This window comes from Myotis davidii, unplaced genomic scaffold (assembly GCF_000327345.1).
Source record: "Myotis davidii unplaced genomic scaffold, ASM32734v1 scaffold247, whole genome shotgun sequence".
In the NCBI taxonomy this organism is placed as follows: domain Eukaryota; kingdom Metazoa; phylum Chordata; class Mammalia; order Chiroptera; family Vespertilionidae; genus Myotis; species Myotis davidii.
The window spans coordinates 1803913-1825978 of NW_006299593.1; the positions used below are offsets into that span (position 1 = coordinate 1803913).

The 22066-nt window shown below is 33.9% G+C and overlaps 1 protein-coding gene across 3 annotated transcripts in view; it reads right to left on the reverse strand.

Annotated features, from left to right (window-relative positions):
- The window catches only part of ZNF638 (zinc finger protein 638), a 61497-nt gene that overhangs the window by 33769 nt on the left and 5662 nt on the right, over positions 1 to 22066 (reverse strand). For all 3 annotated transcript variants that reach the window (XM_015571481.1, XM_015571480.1, XM_006775298.2), the window contains exons 2-9: positions 21783 to 21844; positions 15928 to 15966; positions 14814 to 15106; positions 13396 to 13673; positions 12201 to 12347; positions 10811 to 10933; positions 3806 to 3855; positions 3539 to 3591 (exon numbers count right to left, since the gene is read on the reverse strand). In XM_015571481.1, coding sequence (XP_015426967.1) covers positions 3539 to 3591; positions 3806 to 3855; positions 10811 to 10933; positions 12201 to 12347; positions 13396 to 13673; positions 14814 to 15106; positions 15928 to 15966; positions 21783 to 21844 — 1045 coding nt within the window. The remainder of the gene's footprint in view (positions 1 to 3538; positions 3592 to 3805; positions 3856 to 10810; positions 10934 to 12200; positions 12348 to 13395; positions 13674 to 14813; positions 15107 to 15927; positions 15967 to 21782; positions 21845 to 22066) is intronic.

A 22066-nucleotide genomic window follows, 5' to 3' on the forward strand; every position in this document is an offset into this window, starting at 1 on the left:
CAACTACAGGTAAATTCTTAGACACAGACTTGCTGACACAAAGATGATTTAAATTTTAACTATATTAAATTGTCCTCCAAAAAGATTATACCAATTAATATCCCCATTAATAGAATATAAGAGTGGGGCTTCCCCATTTCTATACACAGCATGTAAAAAAAGTTATTAATCACTCCAATCTGAGATAGAAACTGGTATAATTTCTGTTGTCTTAATTATGAGTAAAGTGTCAATTTTCATATGTGTAATTCATCTCTATGATTTGCCTATATATTTGTCAATCTAGTTTAAAGATTTGTTGAGGTTTTTCTTATTGTTTACTAGAGCTTTTTATATGTTAGGAAGGTTAGTTTATATCACAGAGATAACAACATTTTTTAAAATTATACAAAATACTTATTAAAAAATGCTTTTCATGTGGTCAAATGTCTTCCTGATAGAGGAAGGATGTTCTTTACTCTGTATAAATTTTTGACCCATTTGTAATTTATTTTGACATTGTAAATTCTTTACTTATACAAAGTAGATAGTTAATTTAATGAATAACTGATCATTTTCCCACTAATTTGAAACATCATAATGATTTATTGATATTCCATATTTGGGGGAATATTTCTTCTGTCCTACTGATCTATTTATTTATCCAACTATATGAAACTATTTTGAATCTTTAACTGTATATTATATCTGTTAGTGCTAGTCCATCCTACTCTTCCTTTGCAGAACTTTCCTGACTATTCTAAATTAATTTTTTATGTATAAAAAAAACCAATAATAAGCTTACATGTTTTTTAAAAAAATCTTATTGGTATTTTACTAGTTTCATAATATTTATGTTTCAATATATGAAAAAAAGGAAGATTCTAATGGTGAGGATTTCTACCCCAAAATTAGCCATTTTCTCATTTTATTTTATGCCTCTTAGTAGTATCTTAAAGTTTTCTTTTCATAGTTTTTACCTTTTTTATTATTGTAAATGGAATATTTTATTAAATTACATGTAAATTGTTATTTTTATATAATAAAGCAATTCAAGCCTTTTAGAGAATTAAGATGGCTAATTATATAGGGTGTCCCAAAATTCACGCAATAAGTAATTTTGATAGAAAACACAGGTTTATAGTTAAAAATTGTAAATTTTTTTATTGATTTATAAAGTATACAGTATAGGGTTATGTATGGAATAGCACATCGGGTAAATGGCCTCAATGGCTTTACTGGCACATATGCAAAGCCGTGGTCTTCATTGTTCGTGCTCCTGGGCCATAATTGGTACTTGGTAATGCTTATCAAATTTGAAGGGATTGAAATCAAAGGGCGACAGATATTAGAATCTGATTCAATAAACCAAGTAAAATTAGGCTTTTTTTGTTGTTGTTGTTGTTAATTCAAATCTTGCGTGAATTTTGGGACACCCTTTACTTAACAGCATTTCAATATTCTTTTGGATTTTCCATACATACTTGAGTTTTCCATCATCCTTCCTATATAATAAAAGCCTACTATGCAAATTGTCCCCTCAAATGGGAGTTCGGCCAGGGGGTGGGGCCAGCTGGCCGAACTCCTGCGTCCCCGCCGCCCCTGCCCCTGGTTGGGGAGAAAGGGGGAAGCTGGACCCCACCTGTGCACGAATTTGTGCACCAGGCCTTTAGTACATACACATTTGCAATTAATAATGTATCCTACTTTTCAATCTTTATGCCTCTTGACTTACAATGCACTGGCTAGTAGCTATTATATTTTAGAATAAAATTTATATAATTCATATAAGTGATGAGTATTCCTTGTTTCGTTGCCAATCTCAATGGAAACACTTCTATTGTTTCATTATTAAGCATATGCTGGCTTCTGACTTAATATGTGTGTATATGTTTCTATGTATACGAATAAAAGTGTGAATACACACACACACAATCGTAGCTATCTACTTTAAGAACTTTTTTCAATGCTAGGAATGAATGAATGTTAAACTTTACTAAGTATTTTTTGTAGCATTTATCTTTCTCTAATATGGTAAAATGAATTAACAGATTGCCTAATTTTGAATTATCTTTGTATTTCTGATATGAGCCCCTCTTGGACACAGTATAGTATTTCTTTAATGTGCTCCCAGACGCTATGTGCTAGTATTTTACTTAAAAGTGTTGTATCAATATATTCATAAGTGAAGTTGTTCTACATGGAATTTTAAAAAATACTGGGAGAGATCCCATATAACCTTCACCCAGTTTCACCTAACAGTAATAATTTGTATAACTATAGTATAATGTCACAAACAAGAAACTGATATCAATACAATCTACCATTATTCAAATTTCCCGTTTTACATGCACTAATGTATATTTAGTTTTATGAAATTTTATCATATGCGTGATTACTGTGACCAGTAGTCAATATAAAGAACAGTTTCATCACAAGGATCTTTCCTACTACTCATTTTAGCAACAGCCACCTCCTTCCCTCCCCTCAAACCCTTGACAACCACTCATCTGTTGTTCTCTATTAATTTTATCATTTCAAGAATGTTATAGAAAGATTACAATATTAATGGGTCAAATTTTAAAATACCCAACATGAATCTTCAAGGCATTCTATTATCCAACTATATGAATAATATAGGATTCATAACAACTAGAAAGGTAGTATGAATCCTCAATTCTGTTCCTAACTGAAGTATCTTCTGACTCTGTATGTCATCTTTTTTCACATTCACATTTAAAACTGTAGTCAAAATTTACTGCCCTCCAGAAGCCATTCAGTCACCTTTACTAACTTCCAATTACTTCAGTATACTATCCAACTAAACATGATGGACAAATGAGATATTCTATACAACCCAATTTTTTAGTCACCTGAATATCAGTTTTCCAAAAACTAGTTAATCTATTCTGAATAGAAATCCAGAACACTCTATACACCTGCCTTTCCAAGAGAGCAATTTAATATTCTGAATATATTTTATGTCTACTTCATTTTAGCTTCTGTATCTTATCCTTCACTACCAAGCTGTTTATTCTTCCTAGACTCAAGTGTATATTTGAGCAATAACTTCTTTATCTCCACCTTTTCAATCCTAAATGGAATAAGAAAAAAATATAATCCAGTTAAGATTGTATGAACAATTCATTTAGCTAGATTCATAAAAAAAGGCCTGAAGTGCTCACCTATGTGTAAAGAAACAACTTTTACCATGTGAATAAAATATTTCCATTTTGTCTTTTTTGTTTTACTTTCAAAAACAAAGTGGGATAAACAAGCAATCTTAACATACTTTGTTTTGTCTTGTGGGTTTATTGGGAGGGGATACAGAGAGGTATTGCAAAACTAATGCAAACAGCTACTCACTATAGAACTGTGATAGGTACTTCAGAAGAGGTCCCTTAACTACACAGTAAATAGCCTAATACAGGAGCCAATTTGGGTCCCCACTACTAAAGCACAATAAATAATGTTTTCCTAGCATCATCTTGCAAGAAGTTTCTAGTAAAATGACAAAATATACTCATTTGGAGAAGGAGTATTAAAAGTAACAACTTACTAGCAGAAGCTGACTTCACAATTTCAACAGCTTTGGAAGCATCTGTATCTTTTCTATTTAAAAGAAGAAAAATTTAGCAAATTCTAAGTTCTAAAACTTCTAAAGATGTAATTTAAATCTAAAAAAAGTTTAAAATAATTCTATTTGAACACTGTCCCATTTAAACTAGAGCCAAAATGGTAAAACATTAAAAATGCACTTGTAAAACTGAAAATTTTCAATTCATATGCACATTCATTCTCACATGAAATTATAGAAATTACTTACTTTAAAGCAGATGTTTTCTTTGAATCTGTCTTTTCCTTCACCTCTTTGTTCTATGGAGGAAAAATATTTTGAAGAAAAAAAATTTAATTTCTTTCTCAGTTCTAAAAAGCTTTAGACCAGTGATGGCGAACCTATGACACGTGTGTCAGAGGTGACACGCAAACTCATTTTTTTGGTTGACTTTTCTTTGTTAAATGGCATTTAAATATATAAAATAAATATCAAAAATATAAATCTTTGTTTTACTATGGTTGCAAATATCAAAAAATTTCTGTATGTGACATGGCACCAGAGTTAAGTTAGGGTTTTTCAAAATGCTGACACACTGAGCTCAAAAGGTTCGCCATTACTGCTTTAGACAATACAGAAAAGCATAAGACAATTTTAAAAAGCATTAAAAAAATCTTCCTACCCTAAAGTGTAAATGCATATTATCTTTCTCTAATTACAGATAGAATAAAAAGACTCTCTTCAACCTGTCATCACATATGACATAATTTTACATCCTACCTTTTACCACTCATCTATATCTCCTTATCACTATCTTTTAAAACATTTCAAGTAGCACTATATTTCAGATATCTAACTATCATGCTGATCCAATCCATCTTTTGCTTTGACTACAATAACCTTTTAACAGTCTCTCTGCTTCTGTCCTTGCCGTTTTACCCACCCCCCAAATCTATTCTAAGTATATATCTTGCCATTCAAGACCTTTCATCACATCAGAAGAAAAGCCAATACTTAGAACAGCCTGTAAGTTTACACACACGTTCCACACACTCCCAAGCCCAAAATCACCACAAAGCTCTTCATATACATCTCTACTTCCAACCCCAAGCATCCTTTATCCTTCTCAAACAAGCTGCATATGTGTGGATCTCAAAAGCCATTTGAAGTTGCTGTTCTATCTGGAATGCTCTTAACCCAGAGACTGGCTTGCTCCCTCAACTCCTTCAGGTGTTTGCTCTACCATAACTACCTTATTGAAAGTTGCACGGTACCTCATTCCCCAACAAGAGCACTTCTATCCCCCTTTTTTGTTTTCTCCACAGTGTTTGCTGCTAACAGACATAATATGTATACATTCTTAGTTTCCTTGTAGTCTTTCTCTCCCTACCCCTTGAAGTTAAACTTGGTGACAAGAGACTTTGTTTTATTATTACTCTCCCCAATGCCTAAAATTGTGCTTGGCAATTAGTGAACATGCAGTAAATATATGTTAAATTGATCTGAACTTCATTTCTTTTGCATTATATGGGATTTTATGCCAATTACCTCCCTAAACCCAATGAGTTACATGATATTCATCCTATTTTTTTATTCTACTAGTGGTTATTTTCCATTTTTAAAGACATTTTAAACTATAGATTTCTTCTGTATAAATTAAAAATTTCAGTCCCTAACCTTTAGCTACATACCAATTTAAAAAAAATATATTTTATTGATTATTTTACAGAGAGGAAGGGAGAGGAATAGAGTTAGAAACATCAATGAGAGAGAGACATCGATCAGCTGCCCCCCACTGGGTATGTGCCCACAACCAAGGTACATGCCCTTGACCAGAATCGAACCTGGGACCCTTCAGTCCTCAAGCCGACGCTCTATCCACTGAGACAAACTGGTCAGGGCCATACCAATTTTTGATGATATATTTTAGATTAACAATTTTTGTAATATTAAGTAACATTTTTGCAATTGTTATTTTATAAATGTTTAGATTTATTTTATTGTTTAAATGGTTTCAATGCTCATTACCAATCATTTTATATCATAGTTTCTCTATTTCTTAATGTTCTGCATTTTTATAACAATATTTTAGGAAAGATGTATAGATGATATACTTTATGAGCCCATGCATGTCTGAAAATACTGTCCTAGCACACAACTTAGTATTTGACTTGATATAGATGTATTAAACTACAATGAATCAACTTCTTCCCATTCAACCTTGAAAATGTGGTGCTCTGCTACCTAAGGCTAGACTCTTCCTTTTTATAATTATACCATTTCTGGCTAAACCAATATAGGATACCTTTCTTAAGTATGAAATGTAAAATTTTCACCAGTATTTAAGTGGTGTCCTCTTCCCATAATTCCAGTTAAATGTCGTTTGGATCTTTTATTCACCATGTCTTTCCTTTTCATCATGTTAGGAGGAGCTTTAACCTTCTAAATAGACTAACCTCCAAGAACGTTGAAAGCACATCTGTTTTGTTCACCACTGCAGTACCTACAGATACCACAATGCCTGACACTTAACAGACGTTTAAAAATAGTTCTGGACTCAAATGAAATTGAATTCTCATCTGAATTAATTGTATCTTTTTGGTTATGCCCTGTTACTCATTATATTTCCCATAATGCTCCCCAGCATTGTTTTTCATTTCCATGAAATCTTGGACCTTAGTTAACTGTCCCCATGAATGTTGCTGAAAACATTAAATTTTAAGTCTTGAGTTTAGTTCTGTTTGTTTTTGCAGAGGGTTGAGCTGCAGCACTACTTGATAGTTGTGAAGGTTTGTTTGTTGGGAAATCTGATCATACTTTTGTCTAGATCAGTGGTTCTCAACCTTCCTAATGCCGCGACCCTTTAATACAGTTCCTCATCTTGTGGTGACCCCCAATTTCATTGTTACAAATTGAACGTAATTAAAGCATAGTGATTAATCACAAAACAATATGTAATTATATATGTGTTTTCCAATGGTCTTAGGCGACCCCTGTGAAAGAGTCGTTCGACCCCCAAAGGGGTCGCAAACCACAGGTTGAGAACCACTGGTCTAGATCAAGGGCTCCTGCTTCTTTAAGGAAAATTTTGTCCATTTCTCTGGGAAAAAAGAATGCTTGCTTTCATCATATGAGTGCTAGTGGTACTGCAGAGAGTAACTAGAAAAAATAAAAAAGGGTAAGAATCACTGTTAAAGACTGATGTCTAGGCTGGCTTATCATTAAAGAACAAGGTAACTCAGTTTCTGTTAGACTGTGTCAACCCATAAGTTTAAATACAGGGATGTAGGCCCTAGTCGGTTTGGCTCAGTTGACAGAGGGCTGGCCTGGGGACTGAAGGGTCCCGGGTTCTATTCCGGCCAAGGGGACATGCCTGAGTTGCAGGCTCGATCCCCAGTAAGCAGCCAATCAATGATTCTTTCTCCTCATTGATGTTTCTATCTCTCTCCCCCTCTGAAATCAATAAAAATACATTTTTTAAAAAATAAAAATACAGGGATATAGGACATTTTTTACCTTTTCTGTAACATTTCTTTATTGATTCCAAGAAGCAGCAAAATGGAGACCACGTTCTGTGAATCACTGCCAGAGTCAAAGGCAGTCCCAACAAGAAACATCAAATGCAGGCAGAAAAGTTTTTTCTTGGTTTTGACTATTCATGTGAAAATTATGATCTGGACCAAGAAAGCTATAGCACTGCTCCTCCAGTTAATCCCTAAGCCATCTGATGCTCTATCACAACAAGGAATCTTGAGTTAGCCTTCTAAGGCTCCTTTAACTGAACACCATCCAAATCATATTTAGCTGAAGAACATCAATGTTTCTGAAAGGCAGATGGCATGTTTTCTAGTTTCCAAAGCTTATACTTTCCATTATGCATTTCTTTGAAAACCAGAATAGTACTAGCAAACATGGTTGGTTTCTTGGACTTATATTGCTTCCTTACCAATCTCATCAAAAAGTCGTCCTAGAGAATTATTTTACTCTATTTGAAATACTCTTAAGACTTTAAATGTAGCCTAACTCATCTATATTCCCAGATTGAACATTTCAGAATTAAAAAAAAAATTGACCTTTCTTCCTACTTCTCCAGATTTTAATGATCAACTAGGTACTGCTCATGAGTCACTGGTATAATCTGTTTCTCCTTTCTATTCTCAAGGTCTACCTAAAACTGTTCTATTATCACAATAGATTGATGACTACATTAGTTACCTGGACTTGGGTGATTTTTCTCTTCTCCCCTTCCATCAATTTGCTAAGCTTTCTTTGCATTGAGAGTTAATTGCCCCTCTAATTCATTCTTCCAGATGAATCTTTCTAATCCATCTCATTATACCTCTACTCAAATAATGTTTAATGGTCTACAGGATAAAGTTTAAGGTCTTAAATTATGCATTTAATTCTTGCTTCCCCTTAACCTTCTCTGTAACCAGAGGTGACTATGTGTTATAGTTCTGGTAATCAAATGTGGGTAAAAGTTGCTCATCGTTCCCAGAAGGGAAAAAAAATTCAAAACCCATTTTGCTCTTCATTTTTATTCCTTTCTTCTGCTTAGAAGAAAGAAATTATGCTAGAAGGTACAGCAACCACATTACAACTGAAAAAAAGCACATGCTAAAGATGGTGGAGCAGATAAATAAAAAGGCTGGGTTCCTAAAGACAGGGAACTCCTATACTGGACAGGGACCACCTACCTGCAGATTTCCTGCTATGGGTAAAAAACCTCTTATTTAATAAACCTGGTCGAAAATAAAAGAAATTTTAAATAACAGAGTTGGTAATGACTAGGGTTACCATATAATTTATTATTCGAATCAGGACAATGGGAATAAATGGATGGCATGTAGCAGGTATAAACTAGGTCAGTGATGGCGAATCTTTTGAGCTCAGCGTGTCAGCATTTTGAAAAATCCTAACTTAACTCTGGTGCCATGTCACATAGAGAAATTTTTTGATATTTGCAACCACAGTAAAACAAAGATGTATATTTTTGATATTTATTTTATATATTTAAGTGCCATTTAACAAAGAAAAATCAACCAAAAAAATGAGTTCGCGTTTCACCTCTGACACGTGTGTCATAGGTTCGCCATCACTGAACTAGGATGAGGGCTACTCTAATAGAAAACGAGAAATAAAAATCCTTTCTCTAGCCCAGCTGGTGTGGCTCAGTGGTTGAGCATTGACACAGGGTTGCCCTGTTCAATTCCCAGTAAGGGCACATGTTTCTCTCTCTTATCCCTCTCCCTTCCTCTCTCTCTAAAAAAAATCAATAAAAAATAATATTAAAAAAGTAAATCGAAGTTCCTTTAAAAAAAATCTTTTCTCTACAAGTAAATAAAAGAAATAAACTTAACATCCCCTCGAAAAAGTACAAGAATTTTATGGGGGGGGGGAACAGAAAACTTGCAGAAGAGATAAGCCATGTTTTTTAACAGAAATCATTATTATAAAAACATCAATACAATTTCAATAAGTATTGATTAACCTCCCAATAAAATTTTTCAAAGAACTTAAACTGATTCTAAAATTAATATACAGGAGTGAATGTTCAAGATTAAGCAAAATAAATTTAAATAAAGAACAAAGAAAAAGGATTCTACCAGAAAAATAGGCAAATATTATAAATTTTATAGTTTTAACAAGTGAAATCACACAGCACTGGCACAAAAATAGACTAATGTGACAACAGTCTGAAACACATCTATGTATACAAGGTAATTTACAGACATGAAATTAGCTTTTCAAATAAACAGGGAAAAACAAATTAGGCACATGTTAAAACTGTGGCAGAAAGTCATGCCAGACAACCAAATCAACTACCCATGAGGTGGCTAATCATTCGCTAAAAACTGTTTATGAGCAGTGACTCCTGGATTTAAATATGTAGACATAGTGTAGGTATGTAATATTTACTTATGTCGGAGAAATTACAATGTTTTTTTCAACATGTGGCCTTTTCGATAAAATTTGTTAAAAATAACAGTGCAATAACAACAAAAAATAACCTGTTAATTTAACTCAACTATGGTATAAATCAAGGCAGGGGCTACTTCTGGGCAGAAAGAAGGGTTGTAAAGATTTGCAAGAAGTATGCAAGGGGCTTCCAAGATGTTATCAATATTATGGTTTGTGGCCGAGGCAGAGGTTTCACGAATTATTTCCTAATTTTGTTAAGTATTTCCTCCTCTACTGCACCATTTAATACTGTTTATAAGCTATACAGTCATGCACCACATAACGATCAATAACAAACCACATATATGATGATGGTCCCCAAGAAGAACCCCAAGAAAATTCACAGTGAATGGATTAGCAAAAGCTTTTGCAGATTTCAACAAGTTCCTTAAAAAGTTTGAAAACATGGACCCCTACACTGAAAGGTTTCCATTAACAGAGAGGAATGTTCATGGTACATTATCTGATTACAAGCAAATCTATGATGAAAAAAAGAAAGCAAGCAAACCATCATATTCCTGAAAAAAGAGACACCTCCTCAAGAAGAGCCTCAGGCAGGTCCTTCCAGAGGTATTCCCCAAGAAGCTAAGCGTTATTACAAGAGTCCAAAAGTTCAAAAAAATTCAAAAGGTTATAAAGTAAAAATGTTACAGTAAGGTTAATTTATTATTGAAGAAAAATATTTTATAGTGTAGCCTGCATGTACAGTACGTATAAAGTCTACAGTAATATACAGTAATGTCCTAAGCCTTCACATTCACTCACCACTCAGTTTAATCCTGAGCAACTTCCAGTTCTATAAAAGTGCCCTATACAGATGAACCATTTTTTATCTCTTATACTGAATTTTTACTATACCTTTTTAATATACAGATGTTTAGACACACAAATATTTATCATTGTGTTATAATTGCCTGCAGTATTCAGTACAGTAACATGCTGTACAGGTTTGTAGTCCAGGAGCAATAGGCTATCCCATATAGCCTAGATGCGTAGCAGACTATACCATCTAGGTTTGTGTACTAGTAAGTGCACTGTGATGTTACTAAAATGATGAAATCACCTAGTGATATATTTCTCATAACATACACCAATCTTTCAGCAAAACATAATTATATATGCACATATTAAAAAGTTATTGATTTCAGTGTATTTGAATCTATATGCATACAATGTTATGTAAACATTTGCTTTATGCATTTTTCTGTATGTGCCAAACTTAAGCAAAAACAAAAAAACCTTAAAACTAATACAATAATGAAACTTAAAACAATAAACTTAAACAATAATGAAATGGGTCTAAATCCAGTTTACCTGTGCTTTTTTCCTTCCTGGAACACATACTTTCACATTTTTCCCATTTACCAAAAGAGGTGTTGTTTCAATATACTTCATGACTGCAGTGACTGCCTCCTTAAATTCCATTTTCAGGTAAGCCTAAAAGAAAATATATCATTAGTAAAAAGAATCTAACTTAAAATTATTTGCATGACTTAATACTATTTTGTGGAACATAAAACTATGAAATAACCTCTAGTCTTGATTTTACCTCTTTTTTTCCCTCAAGTGTAGATTGATCTTCAGGATGTCTTCACACATGAAATGGACCTTTAACCTTATATCATTACAAAAATAAGAAGAGGGAAATAGCCTTCCATTTTAGGCCCATAGAACAATGAGAAATGGGAAGACAGGGCTCAATTAAGAATCAATCATAAGGCACAATCTGGTCTAGCTGCTTTAAATCTGACTTTTTAAAAATCCTCACCCGAGGGTATGTTTAGAGAAAGAAAAGGGAGACAGAGGAACATGGACTGATTGCTCTCTCACATGTGCCGACCAGGCATCGAACCCACAATCTAGGTGTGTTCCCTGATGGGGAATTGAACTCACTACCTTTTGGTATACGGGACAATGCTCGAACCAACTGAGCCACCTAGCTAGTTTGATGAACTTTATAATGTGAATTACAGGAATACAACACACATATAAAAAATACTTACTGTAAAACAAAGTCATTTGTTTTAGTATAAGCTTACTGGTATGCTAAAGCAATGGTTAGCAAACCAAGGCCTGCCAACTCTTTTTTGTTTTGAAATCCTCACCCAAGGATATGTTTATTGATTTGAGAGAGAGGGGGAAGGAGGTAGAGAAAGAGAAAAAAGAGACAAAGAGAAAAATTGATGTGAGGATGTGAGAGAAACATTGATTGGTTGCCTCCCATTCGTGCCCCAACTGGGGATCAAACCTACAACTTAGGTATGTACCCTGACTGGAAACTGAACCCACAACCTTATTTTTTTTATGTAGGGGACAATGCTCAAACCAAATGAGATACCTGGCCTGGGCTTGCCACTTGTTTTTATATATATATATATTTTTTAATACAGCCATGCTCATTCATTCATATATTATCTATGACTGTTTTTGTAACTACAATGGCAGAGTTGAGTAGTTGCAATTCTATGGTATGCAAAGTCTAAAATTTTACTGCCTAGCCCTTTATAGATCAAGTGTGCCAACCTGTCCTAAAGGATATTAAACAGTGATCTGGGACCTTGTTAATTTGAAAACATATATTTACATAACTTTCAATTAACAATTTATGTAGGTTATGTTGTAGTAAAAGTAGCTAAAAGATCAAACAACTATTTCTTAAAGCAATAACTTTTCATGTATTTTCACAACAGACTGAATGGCTCACCTCTTTCCTATATGGAACAATTAGGACATCATTAACTTTTCCAAATGGTTGAAATAGTTTTTTAATATCTTCTTCAGTATAGCCATCCTCTGGTAATTCAGATATAAGAAGAACGGAACCGTAATACAAAGGTTGGTCTTTCCGAGACTATTTTGAAAATAAAAGAAAATTAAAAATAAGACAAGTTATGCACAAAGTACAAACTAATAGTTCCCAATATAAATTCTTCTACCAGCTAATCTTAGTTCTTTAAAGTCTTTTCTAAATATTTTAGCACAAGTAAAAATAATTTTTAATGCTAAAAAAAAGATTTCCACTCAAACCCAACAGTGATAATGAGTTTATAGGTAACTAGTCACAGATGCTCTTTTCTGTTTAAAAAAATTTTATAACAAGCAAGATCTATGAAATGGTCCAAAACTATTAAAATTTTTCTATATGAATCTGCATGGTCCATCATTAATGAAGTGAAATTACAGCTTGGTTCACTGTGTTCTAGTAATTGACAATATCTTAATATTGTCTTAATAGCTTTTTAAAAAATTTATCTTTATTGTTACGCTCCCTCCCCCCGCCATTACTCCCTCCACCCCACACCGGCATCCCTCCCCAGACCTTCACCATACTATTGTCTGTGTCCATGGGTTATGCATACATGCATATATGTTCTTTGCTTAATTAATATATTAACATCTTAATAGAGCCCGATTAGGGATTGAACCTTCAAACCAGTTTGTGCATAGCCAGCAATTGAACCCGCCACCTTTTGGGACAATGCTCCAACCAACCGAGCCATGCTGGTCAGGTAAGACTCACTCTATAGCTTACTAACAAAGATAACAAAAATATTAATGCTGCTGATGATTACATTCACTTTCCTAAAAAGATAACAAAATTCATCATGATCTACTTATGTGGCTAGCCAAAAACACCAAATCACCAGAATGTTCTCACCTTTAATAGATCAAGTGCCAACCCTCTAGGATTTGTAAACTATAAGATTTTGAATTATTGGGCTTTTATTATATTCATAAGAAAAACAAATAAAATATTCCATACCAATAGATTTTAACAAGTCATGATTTTAAACTTCTGGAAAATTAGAATAAAAAATTTCAGACAACTCTGTTTTCTGTCATAATAGTACTGTAAATGTATGCACACACTTGCACTAACAAATTAAAGAACTACTGACCTTACGCTGGACAGAAACAGCTTTATCAGACATCTGTTTACATTCTGATAAGGTGGCATCTTCAAGATTCTTTGATTTGTGACGAGTAGAATGTCCTCCTAAATTTGAATCATTCTTTGTAGAACTTATAGATTTAACTGATGACTTTGATCCACTTCCAGTTTTAGCCTTTTGTGCTGGTAACTGTCCTTTATCAACTGCTTCAAAATGCTTCTCTTTATTGGATTCTGGCACATGCCCTGATCGTTGTGCTACATCTTCTAATGCTCTTTTTCTATCTAGTAAAAGGGATATAGTACTACTTTAGTTAAAAAGAATGTAAGGTAGAACCATTTCATCACATTATATATATATTAAAAAAAGACTAATCCCTCAACTGTCCAAATATTTATCACATAGAGCCACTGTCAAGCCAAACAGGGAGCATATAGACACACAAAATTCCTAGTCTTTAATTCTTCACTCAAAAGGCTTTTACATGAACTTCCTTTATTCAGTGAGCTTCTATTACATCAGTGGTCCTCAAACTTTTGTTTTCTGCATTCCTCTATACTCTAAAACATAAGGACTACAAAAAGGTTTTTGTTTGTGTTGTTTATCAATATTTACCATAAAAGAAATTAAAATAAGATTTTTAAAACCTTTATTCATTTAATAATAAACTCCTGTGTTAACATAAATAACAAATTTTTATGAAACACTAGAATTGCCAAAACAAAAATTAGATGAGTACCACTGTTGTACATTTTCCTAAACGCTTTAACGTTGGGCTTAAGAGAAAACCCCTAAATTCTCATATCTGCTTTTGCATGCATTCTGCTGGATACATTATTCTGGTCGAAATATATACAGAAACTACATGTCGCACAGACATGTAGTTAATTGAAAAAGGGGATACTTCACAGATCTCTGAAAAGACTTCCAGGAATATATATATATATTATATACATGAGCTATTTCTATAAAGATCACTAAACCAATAATTATTAACACCAAGTTGAAATAATGAATAATTTCAAAAAGCTTTTAACTTAATTCACAGAAAATAAGTCTATAATCAATTATTATGGCAAGATGTTTGTATATCCTTGGTTTTAAAAATCGATGTTGGGTGGATATATACACTCCTGCATATTTCTTCTAATAGTTAATAAAGGGAAGAAAAATAAACTAGGTTGAGATGTGGGTCAGATTTCATATAGAAATTCTAAAATTTAATAAAAGAAAATATTTCATTTCTTAAAAAGTTTAAAAAGAGCTAAGGCAAATAGCTCAAATGTCAACTTTTGTTAAATCCTAATAGTACGAAAATCACCATTTCAAACTTATTAAAAATACACAAATATAGAAATTCAAACAAATGAAAAGCCTAAAAAAATAGTCAAAATAAGTAAACTTATTCATGATCATAAGTGTACCTGATGATCTCACTGATCTCCTTGATATCCTTTCAGGGCTAACTGATCGATAGCTTTTTGGACTACCTCTAAATGGATTTCTCATTCGATATGGTGAACGGGACCTGGATCTATATCTAGAAATGTAACGATGGCAAATTCTTGGACTTCGACTTCTTGGTCTATACATATAACGTGTTGGGCTTCGAGATCGATGGAATCTGTGACTTGAGCTTGATCTCCTAGAATGTCTAGGACTGAGGGAATGAGAACGTCTTCTTGGAGTTTCATTTTCTTTTCTGTTGCCTTCATTTCTACAAAGTACAAAAGAGACGCACAAATTCAGGAATTTAATGTAAATTTAAGCTATTTAAGTGACAGAAGTATATTCTTAAAAACAGACTACTAATAATACCAAACTCTGATACTATGTACTTATTAAAAACAGAAACTTGTTTGTTATGATATGATTTATCCTTGAGACAAATAAGGAATAATTAGAACAGATGTCCAGCCTTCTAATTGCTTGGATCCCTCTCTTTTGCTAATTTACAGAATATCACCATCAATTTCTTGGGCTTTTCCTGTATCACTATTATATACAAATATGTTTGAAAAGTATTAAGTTATATAAAAAAATTAGAACATTTTACGAAATGAGAAATGCTTTTCAACTTTTTTTCCTAAAAGATTATGCCATCTACAAATACTTCTTTGACTGCTGTATTTGTATATATGCACAACGAATAGGGACACCCTCCCCCCAAGGGAATACAAGGCTTAATAAAACCATTCCCATCCTTCAAGGCAATTTATAATCTAATATTCCACAAGTATAAAGTAATAATAAAAGCATGAAGTATTTTTTTAAAAAGACTGAAAAGCAGAAGAGAACTATAACATTTAAGCTGGGGAAATTGAAACAGGACACAACTCAAAATAATACCTTTTTAAAAAGTACTTGCTTACTTCTAAAAAAAAGAAAATTCTTTCAATAATATCACTGTTAAAAAATAATTACTTTCCATGGTGATTGTGGGGGCGGGGGAGTGGGAGAAGGGTGGAGGTGTAAGAGGGCATAGAGGGGATAAGCGGTGGTGGAAAATAATAAAATAAATTTTAAAATAAGAATTACCTTCTTGATGGGAGGATCTCAGGATTCCAATCAGGATACCTATTTTGAGAATAAACAATATGAATTAACAATCAAAATAAGACTCTAAGGCTCCAGTGATCTTTCTCTGCAATATATCTGTTCAAAACTTATGTTTACATAGTAATTTACTAGTATATTAAAGCACAAAAATTTTCTTGGGAAGAAAATATTTTGAGTGTGTAATTCAGCAATTTTCAACCAGTGTGCTGTAAGCATTTTAAAACATGCAATTCTTGACTATTTAGTCAGGAGCACTGAACCCTTAGATTGTCAAATTTTAAAAAATGACAAAAGCCAATACAACAATAGCTGGCTGGTGTGAATGAATAAAAATTACATTTTTTTTTTGGTCAGACTGGCCAAAAATGATATATTTTTCGGTGTGCTGCAGAATTTTAGTAATTCGTTTATGTGTGCCATGAGATGAAAAGGTTGAAAATTGCTAGTTTAATCCAATCAAGTATTATGCTAGTAGACAATTCAGAGAAAATAAATAGAAACCCATACTTTAAAAAGACTTCAAAATTTTTAAAAGTTGAACAAGGAGTACACATAAAAGAGGTACAGAAGAGGTCAAGATACAAGCTCATGTAGGGGTTAAAAGAGGGAAGACACTTCACATACTTTGTAGAATTACAGGGGACACTATTCTACAGAATATAAATGAATGGCGCCCCTTACATTGCACCAAGTGGTCCTCAGAGAGATAAACTAATCTGGCTGAAAGCATGGAAATGACAAAAAGGAATTATGCAAGAGAAAAACCTGGAAAAGTATCTCAGAGACAAACTGTGAAGGTCCCTGAAATCAGGTAAAGAGGGTGCACATAAGTAAATACATTTCTAAAGTGAAGAGAATATAGGAATGTCTTCAGAATATTCAGAAATAAATATCTGGAGTGGGGGGGTGGGGGTGAGGGTTGAGATACTTAGAAATCAGGCAAGTAGAAGCTATGCTATAGTACTAAGAGTGAGAAACTAACACAGAATGGGAATCTGTAGGAAAAAAGAGGGTTGAGGACAGAATTTTATGCACACAAACATTTAAGAGTACAACAGACAAAGATTAAACTAATGAAAGAGATTAAGGGGTATTCACAGAAAGGAAAAGTAGGAGAACAGTAACATTGTAGAAGCTTAAGAAAGACATTTTTGTCCTTCACTTTTCTAGAGATTGTGGACTCTAAAGATTCATTGGAAATAGTGATTACAATAAACCATCAGAAACCACCAGTATTCAAGAATATAATTTCAATAACTGAAAAAAGAGCCAGATAAGAAAATGGAAGCAGCAGACTCAGCAGTCACCGGGCAGGAAAATGAAATTAGGTCAAAACCTTAGTAAATGTAAAGCAGGTGTTTTTGTTGTTGCTATTGTTTTTAAATATGTATTTTTATTAATTTTAGAGAGAGAGGAAAGGAGAGGGGGAGAGAGAAAGAGAAACATCAATTGGCTTTTTTCCTGCACGCCCCCTACCAAGGATCAAGCCCACCACACTGGCCAGGGCTGAAGTAGTTTTAATTTATTGTTAGCAGGTTAACTTGACAGCTATTCTCAACTTTTTACCTTGTCTGTCTCTACTACAAAGGCTAACAAAGCTAAATATTTGTTTTCCAGCCTCCTTAGAAGATAGCCAGTGGTAGATTCTAACCAACGAGAAATAGGTACAAAGCAGACTTCTCAGAAAGCTTTTGCTCCCTTCTTCTTGCTTTGAAGTGACAAATTATGAATTGATAAAAAAAGTTAAGTTTTAATTCAATGTGTTCATCACCTAGCATCAACAACTGTCAAAACATGGATACTTTTGTTTCATCTACTCCTATACTTTTTAACTTTTGTTACTCTGTACCACCTAAAAAGATCCATTTCTAATTCTGTGATACAGTGTTTTAATGTAACATCTTTGGAATCAAACGAAGTTGGATCTAAGTGTAGGTGCTGCCATTTAATGGCTGTGTATCTGAAAGCTAGCTACTTACTATGTTTAAGCCTTAGCTATCTTATATGTACAATGCTGGAAATTATAGCTGGATGTCAACACATGCAAGTTATTGGATTTCTAGATCTTTCCAGTTTATGGTTGCACAGAGCTTGAAGCCTATTATTGAAGGGTTGGTAAATAATGTTTAGTTCTTCACCAGGCTGACTGCTACAATCCATGTTCTTATCTCTGCTGCCTAGAGCAGAAAGATAAAACATATATACTATCCTGCAAGTAGAGTTTGGACTGTCTATGTATTACCTATCTAGTGTAAAATGTGTTTCAGAGGCATAATACTCTTTACATATGCTGTATAATATAATCGCTAAGAACATGAACCTAAGTAACTGACATTATCTGTGTCAATGTGACGTTATAATAAGCATACGCATGAAAGTTGTGAGCAAAATGTTCAACCTGAATTTAACAATGAAGAAACAAACAGAAGAAAGTACAGAATGTAGTAAATGCTACAAGACAATTTTCTTGGATGTTTCCAAAGAAGTCAACATCATGAAAATATCGCCAAAAATAACCACAGGGTGGACTGTTCTAGACTAAGAGACTGAAATGCACAAATTTTTATTTGAATACTGAATTGGGAGTATGGATGCAGGGAGGAGGAGAGAGGCAGGAATAGTTATAAAAGGCATTTGAAAAACAGCTAGAAGACAGATGCTGAATTGAGCAGTGAATTGTCAAATAGTTCAAAAATATATATAATGATATAAATTAGATGTGGCAAAGTTTAATAATTGGTGAATAAAGATAAAGAACATATGTTTATTGACTTCAACTTTTTGCAGCTTAGAAATTGTTCAGAATAAAATGTTGGGGGGGGGGGGGCAAAGATCCATGAACTAAACAGACTCGTTGTGTCAATTATTTGTTGTGTGAGTATAAAATTTACCTCCCTGTGCCTCAATTTCCTCATCGGTAAAATCACAAATAATCATTATACATCTATCTCATAGGGTTGCTTTGAAGAATAAATAAATTATGTAAAGCACTAAGAATAATGCCCAGCACACAATAAGCAAAGAGCTATTATTTATTTTTAATATTAAAACTATGATGCACTGTATCTTTTCCCAAGGTAACCAACAACTCTTGTGTCTAGAAAGACCCAATAAAGACATAGAGAATAAGAAAAGAGTAAGAACCTAAATATACATTAGTTGAGGAATGACTAAATAGATTAAAGTATATAAACACAATGAAGCTTAAAAAAACAAACACACGAAGAATAGAGTAGCATATACTATTTGGCCATGGAAGAATCCCAAATGCCTAATCAAATTTAATTTATCTGTTAATTTTTTTGCAGAGAAAGCCATGAAGGAATTATTCAAGAACATATAACTTGAAAAAAGGTAAAAATGTAGGATAGAGTATTAAAGTGGCAGGCATGGAAAGCACATGTTTTAATAACATATGTGCATGGCCCTGGCCGGTTTGGCTCAATGGTAGAGCGTCGGCCCGCGGACCAAAGGGTCTGGGGTTCGATTCCCGGTCAAGGGCACGTACCTCAGTTGCGAGTTCCATCCCCGGCTGAGGTCGGGGCACATGCACGAGGCCAATAGATGTGTCTCTTTCTCGTCGATGTTTCTTTCTCTCTCTCTCTCCCCCCCTCCTCCCTCCCTTCCACTCTGTCTGAAAAATCAATGAAAAAAATATCCTCGGGTGAGGATTATAAACAAACAAACAAACAAACAAACAAATAAAATCTGTGCATGGAAAAATAGGCATATCTACAGAAAAAACTTCATAAACCCATGCCATTTATTCTGGTAAATTACTGGCAGCACATGTAACTAGAATCCTGTTACTGCCATTAATGCCTATCCACAGCAAGTAAACCATTCCTACCTAAATCCCTGAGTAAATAATTCATTCCTACCTAACTCTCTCACCTTCATAAAAATTAGACATCCCAATGGGTATCTGTGGGAAAATTTGTGGCTTAGAGATTTTCCATTTACAGTGGCAATAAAGCCTACCAGGTAACAATTTTATCTGTATGATAACCTATGTTTTTCTGCACAGCATCTATTTAAGGAAGCAACTCCAATCTCCATTCTTAGTCTTTATTATTCAAGTAGGGCTTATATCATACATAACTCCAGGAGTAGGCACATGACAATAACTGAGTTAGAATACCCTGTTCCCACAATCATTATAATTGGTTCAGAGATGGACAACTAACCCAGAATAGACCAAAGGAATCAAACCAAAGACTTCTACAGCAGTTATGAGGAAAGAGGTGTTTACTTTTTAAAAAAACTCCTGAAATTTGCTAGCTATACAGACCACTTAAGTACAGAACTATGGGGGTCACTTTGCTCTGTGAAGAAAAGAGTGCCTGAGATCTCACGTGGCCAAAGCAAAAGAGAACTGCCAAGAAACCAAAATATTTCTCACACTTTGATTTTTGTTAAGCATCCAATTCAGCTGCTTTGAAACTAGAACCACTCTGTAAGCTTCCCAGTTAAATGAGATATTAAATTCTCATGCTTTATTAGTAAAAACTACTTTGAGTTAGATTCATCACTTACAACTAGAGTCCTAAATAACCTCAAAAAAATTTGGTGATGTTTTCATAAAGAACAACAACAACAACAAAAAAATACCCACAAAAAGTAGCTGCCACAGATCTATTTGACCAAGAACATGTTACTCTAAGTCTAGTGATAAGGAACTTGACATCCAACTGTATCAGTATGTTTAATGATGCCAGGGAAAACATTTAATTTTATGTTACTCCAAGGGACATAAGAGAATACTGTTAAAATCACACTTTTCAACTGCTTAGGTGCCCTGTCTTCAAGAAGAAAAAGGTGGAAGACTTAAAGAATCAATTTGAGCCCGGCTGATATGGCTCAGCAGTTGAGTATCAACCTATGATCCAGGAGGTCACGGTTCAATTTCTGGTCTAGATACATGCCCCCAGCTGGGGGCACGCAGGAGAAAGCAAATCAATATTTCTCTTTCATCATTGATGTTTCTATCTCTACCTCTCCCTTGCTCTCTGAAATAATAATAGTAATCCTATATAATAAAGAGCTAATATGCAAATGGTCATCACAACCTCAGGGCTCAGACACTCAACTGGTGACCAGCCAAGGGACCTGAGGCCGCACCCCCCTCCCCAGCACCGGGTGACCTGAGGCCGTGTCCCCCACCCGGCAGGGCTTGACGGGGGTAGGGCCGGCCGGGTCTTGGTGTTGCTCAATGGGGGTGGAGCCGGCTGAACACTTCTATTATAAAGGGCAAATAGCAATATTAAAATATTTCCTCTAATTAATTCCCTTTTAATGTGCATGAATTTTGTGCACCAGGTCACTAGTGATAATAATAAAAGAGCTATTTTCAAGAATAAATTTAAGGAACCAACACATCTAGCTTGTTCATCTCCTACTTAAGGTGTATTCTGAAAACAGGTTCTAAGCCAGAAGAGAGCTTTAGACCTGAAATTAAATACTGGTGCTTGGGATGGGTAGTTTTTATAATTTATCATGGTTTATATTTGAGATGTGGAGGGGGATAGATAGGAGAATGGATGTCTACTCAAAAATAGATGAACCTTTCCAAGGAACACAAGCCAGCAAGGAATGAACCAATGATATTAAAAAGTATACCTGAGATTAAATTAGGAAGAAGTCAGAAGAAATGATATTTAATTCCTTTTGGAAAAAATTAAATACACTTCTATAAAATGAACACTTCAAATAAGCAATAGCTTTCTAAAAATATTTTTATCCAAGGTACCACATGAAAGGTATTAAACAGTTATATTTGAGCATTAACTACTTTTATAAATTTGCTACCTATAAAAAAGAAAAACTGTTCTTACTGTTGACGTAACTGTCGGCAGCTCTCAATATGAGTAGATGTATTTTGATGCTGAATCCAATCCTATTGTAAAAGAAGAAAAGTGCTGAACTTAGAATATTTCTCATGTTGAATTATGAATTAGGCTTTCTGGGTTGATACAGGATACTCCCTCCAAAAAATTAAACAAATCTCGTTACAGATAGTATTTGGCTATTCAATAAAATCTTTTACAACCAAAAATAAAAGCTTCCAAACAAAAGCAATTAATACCATATCTCATTTATGCCACTTTAAACATTTAAG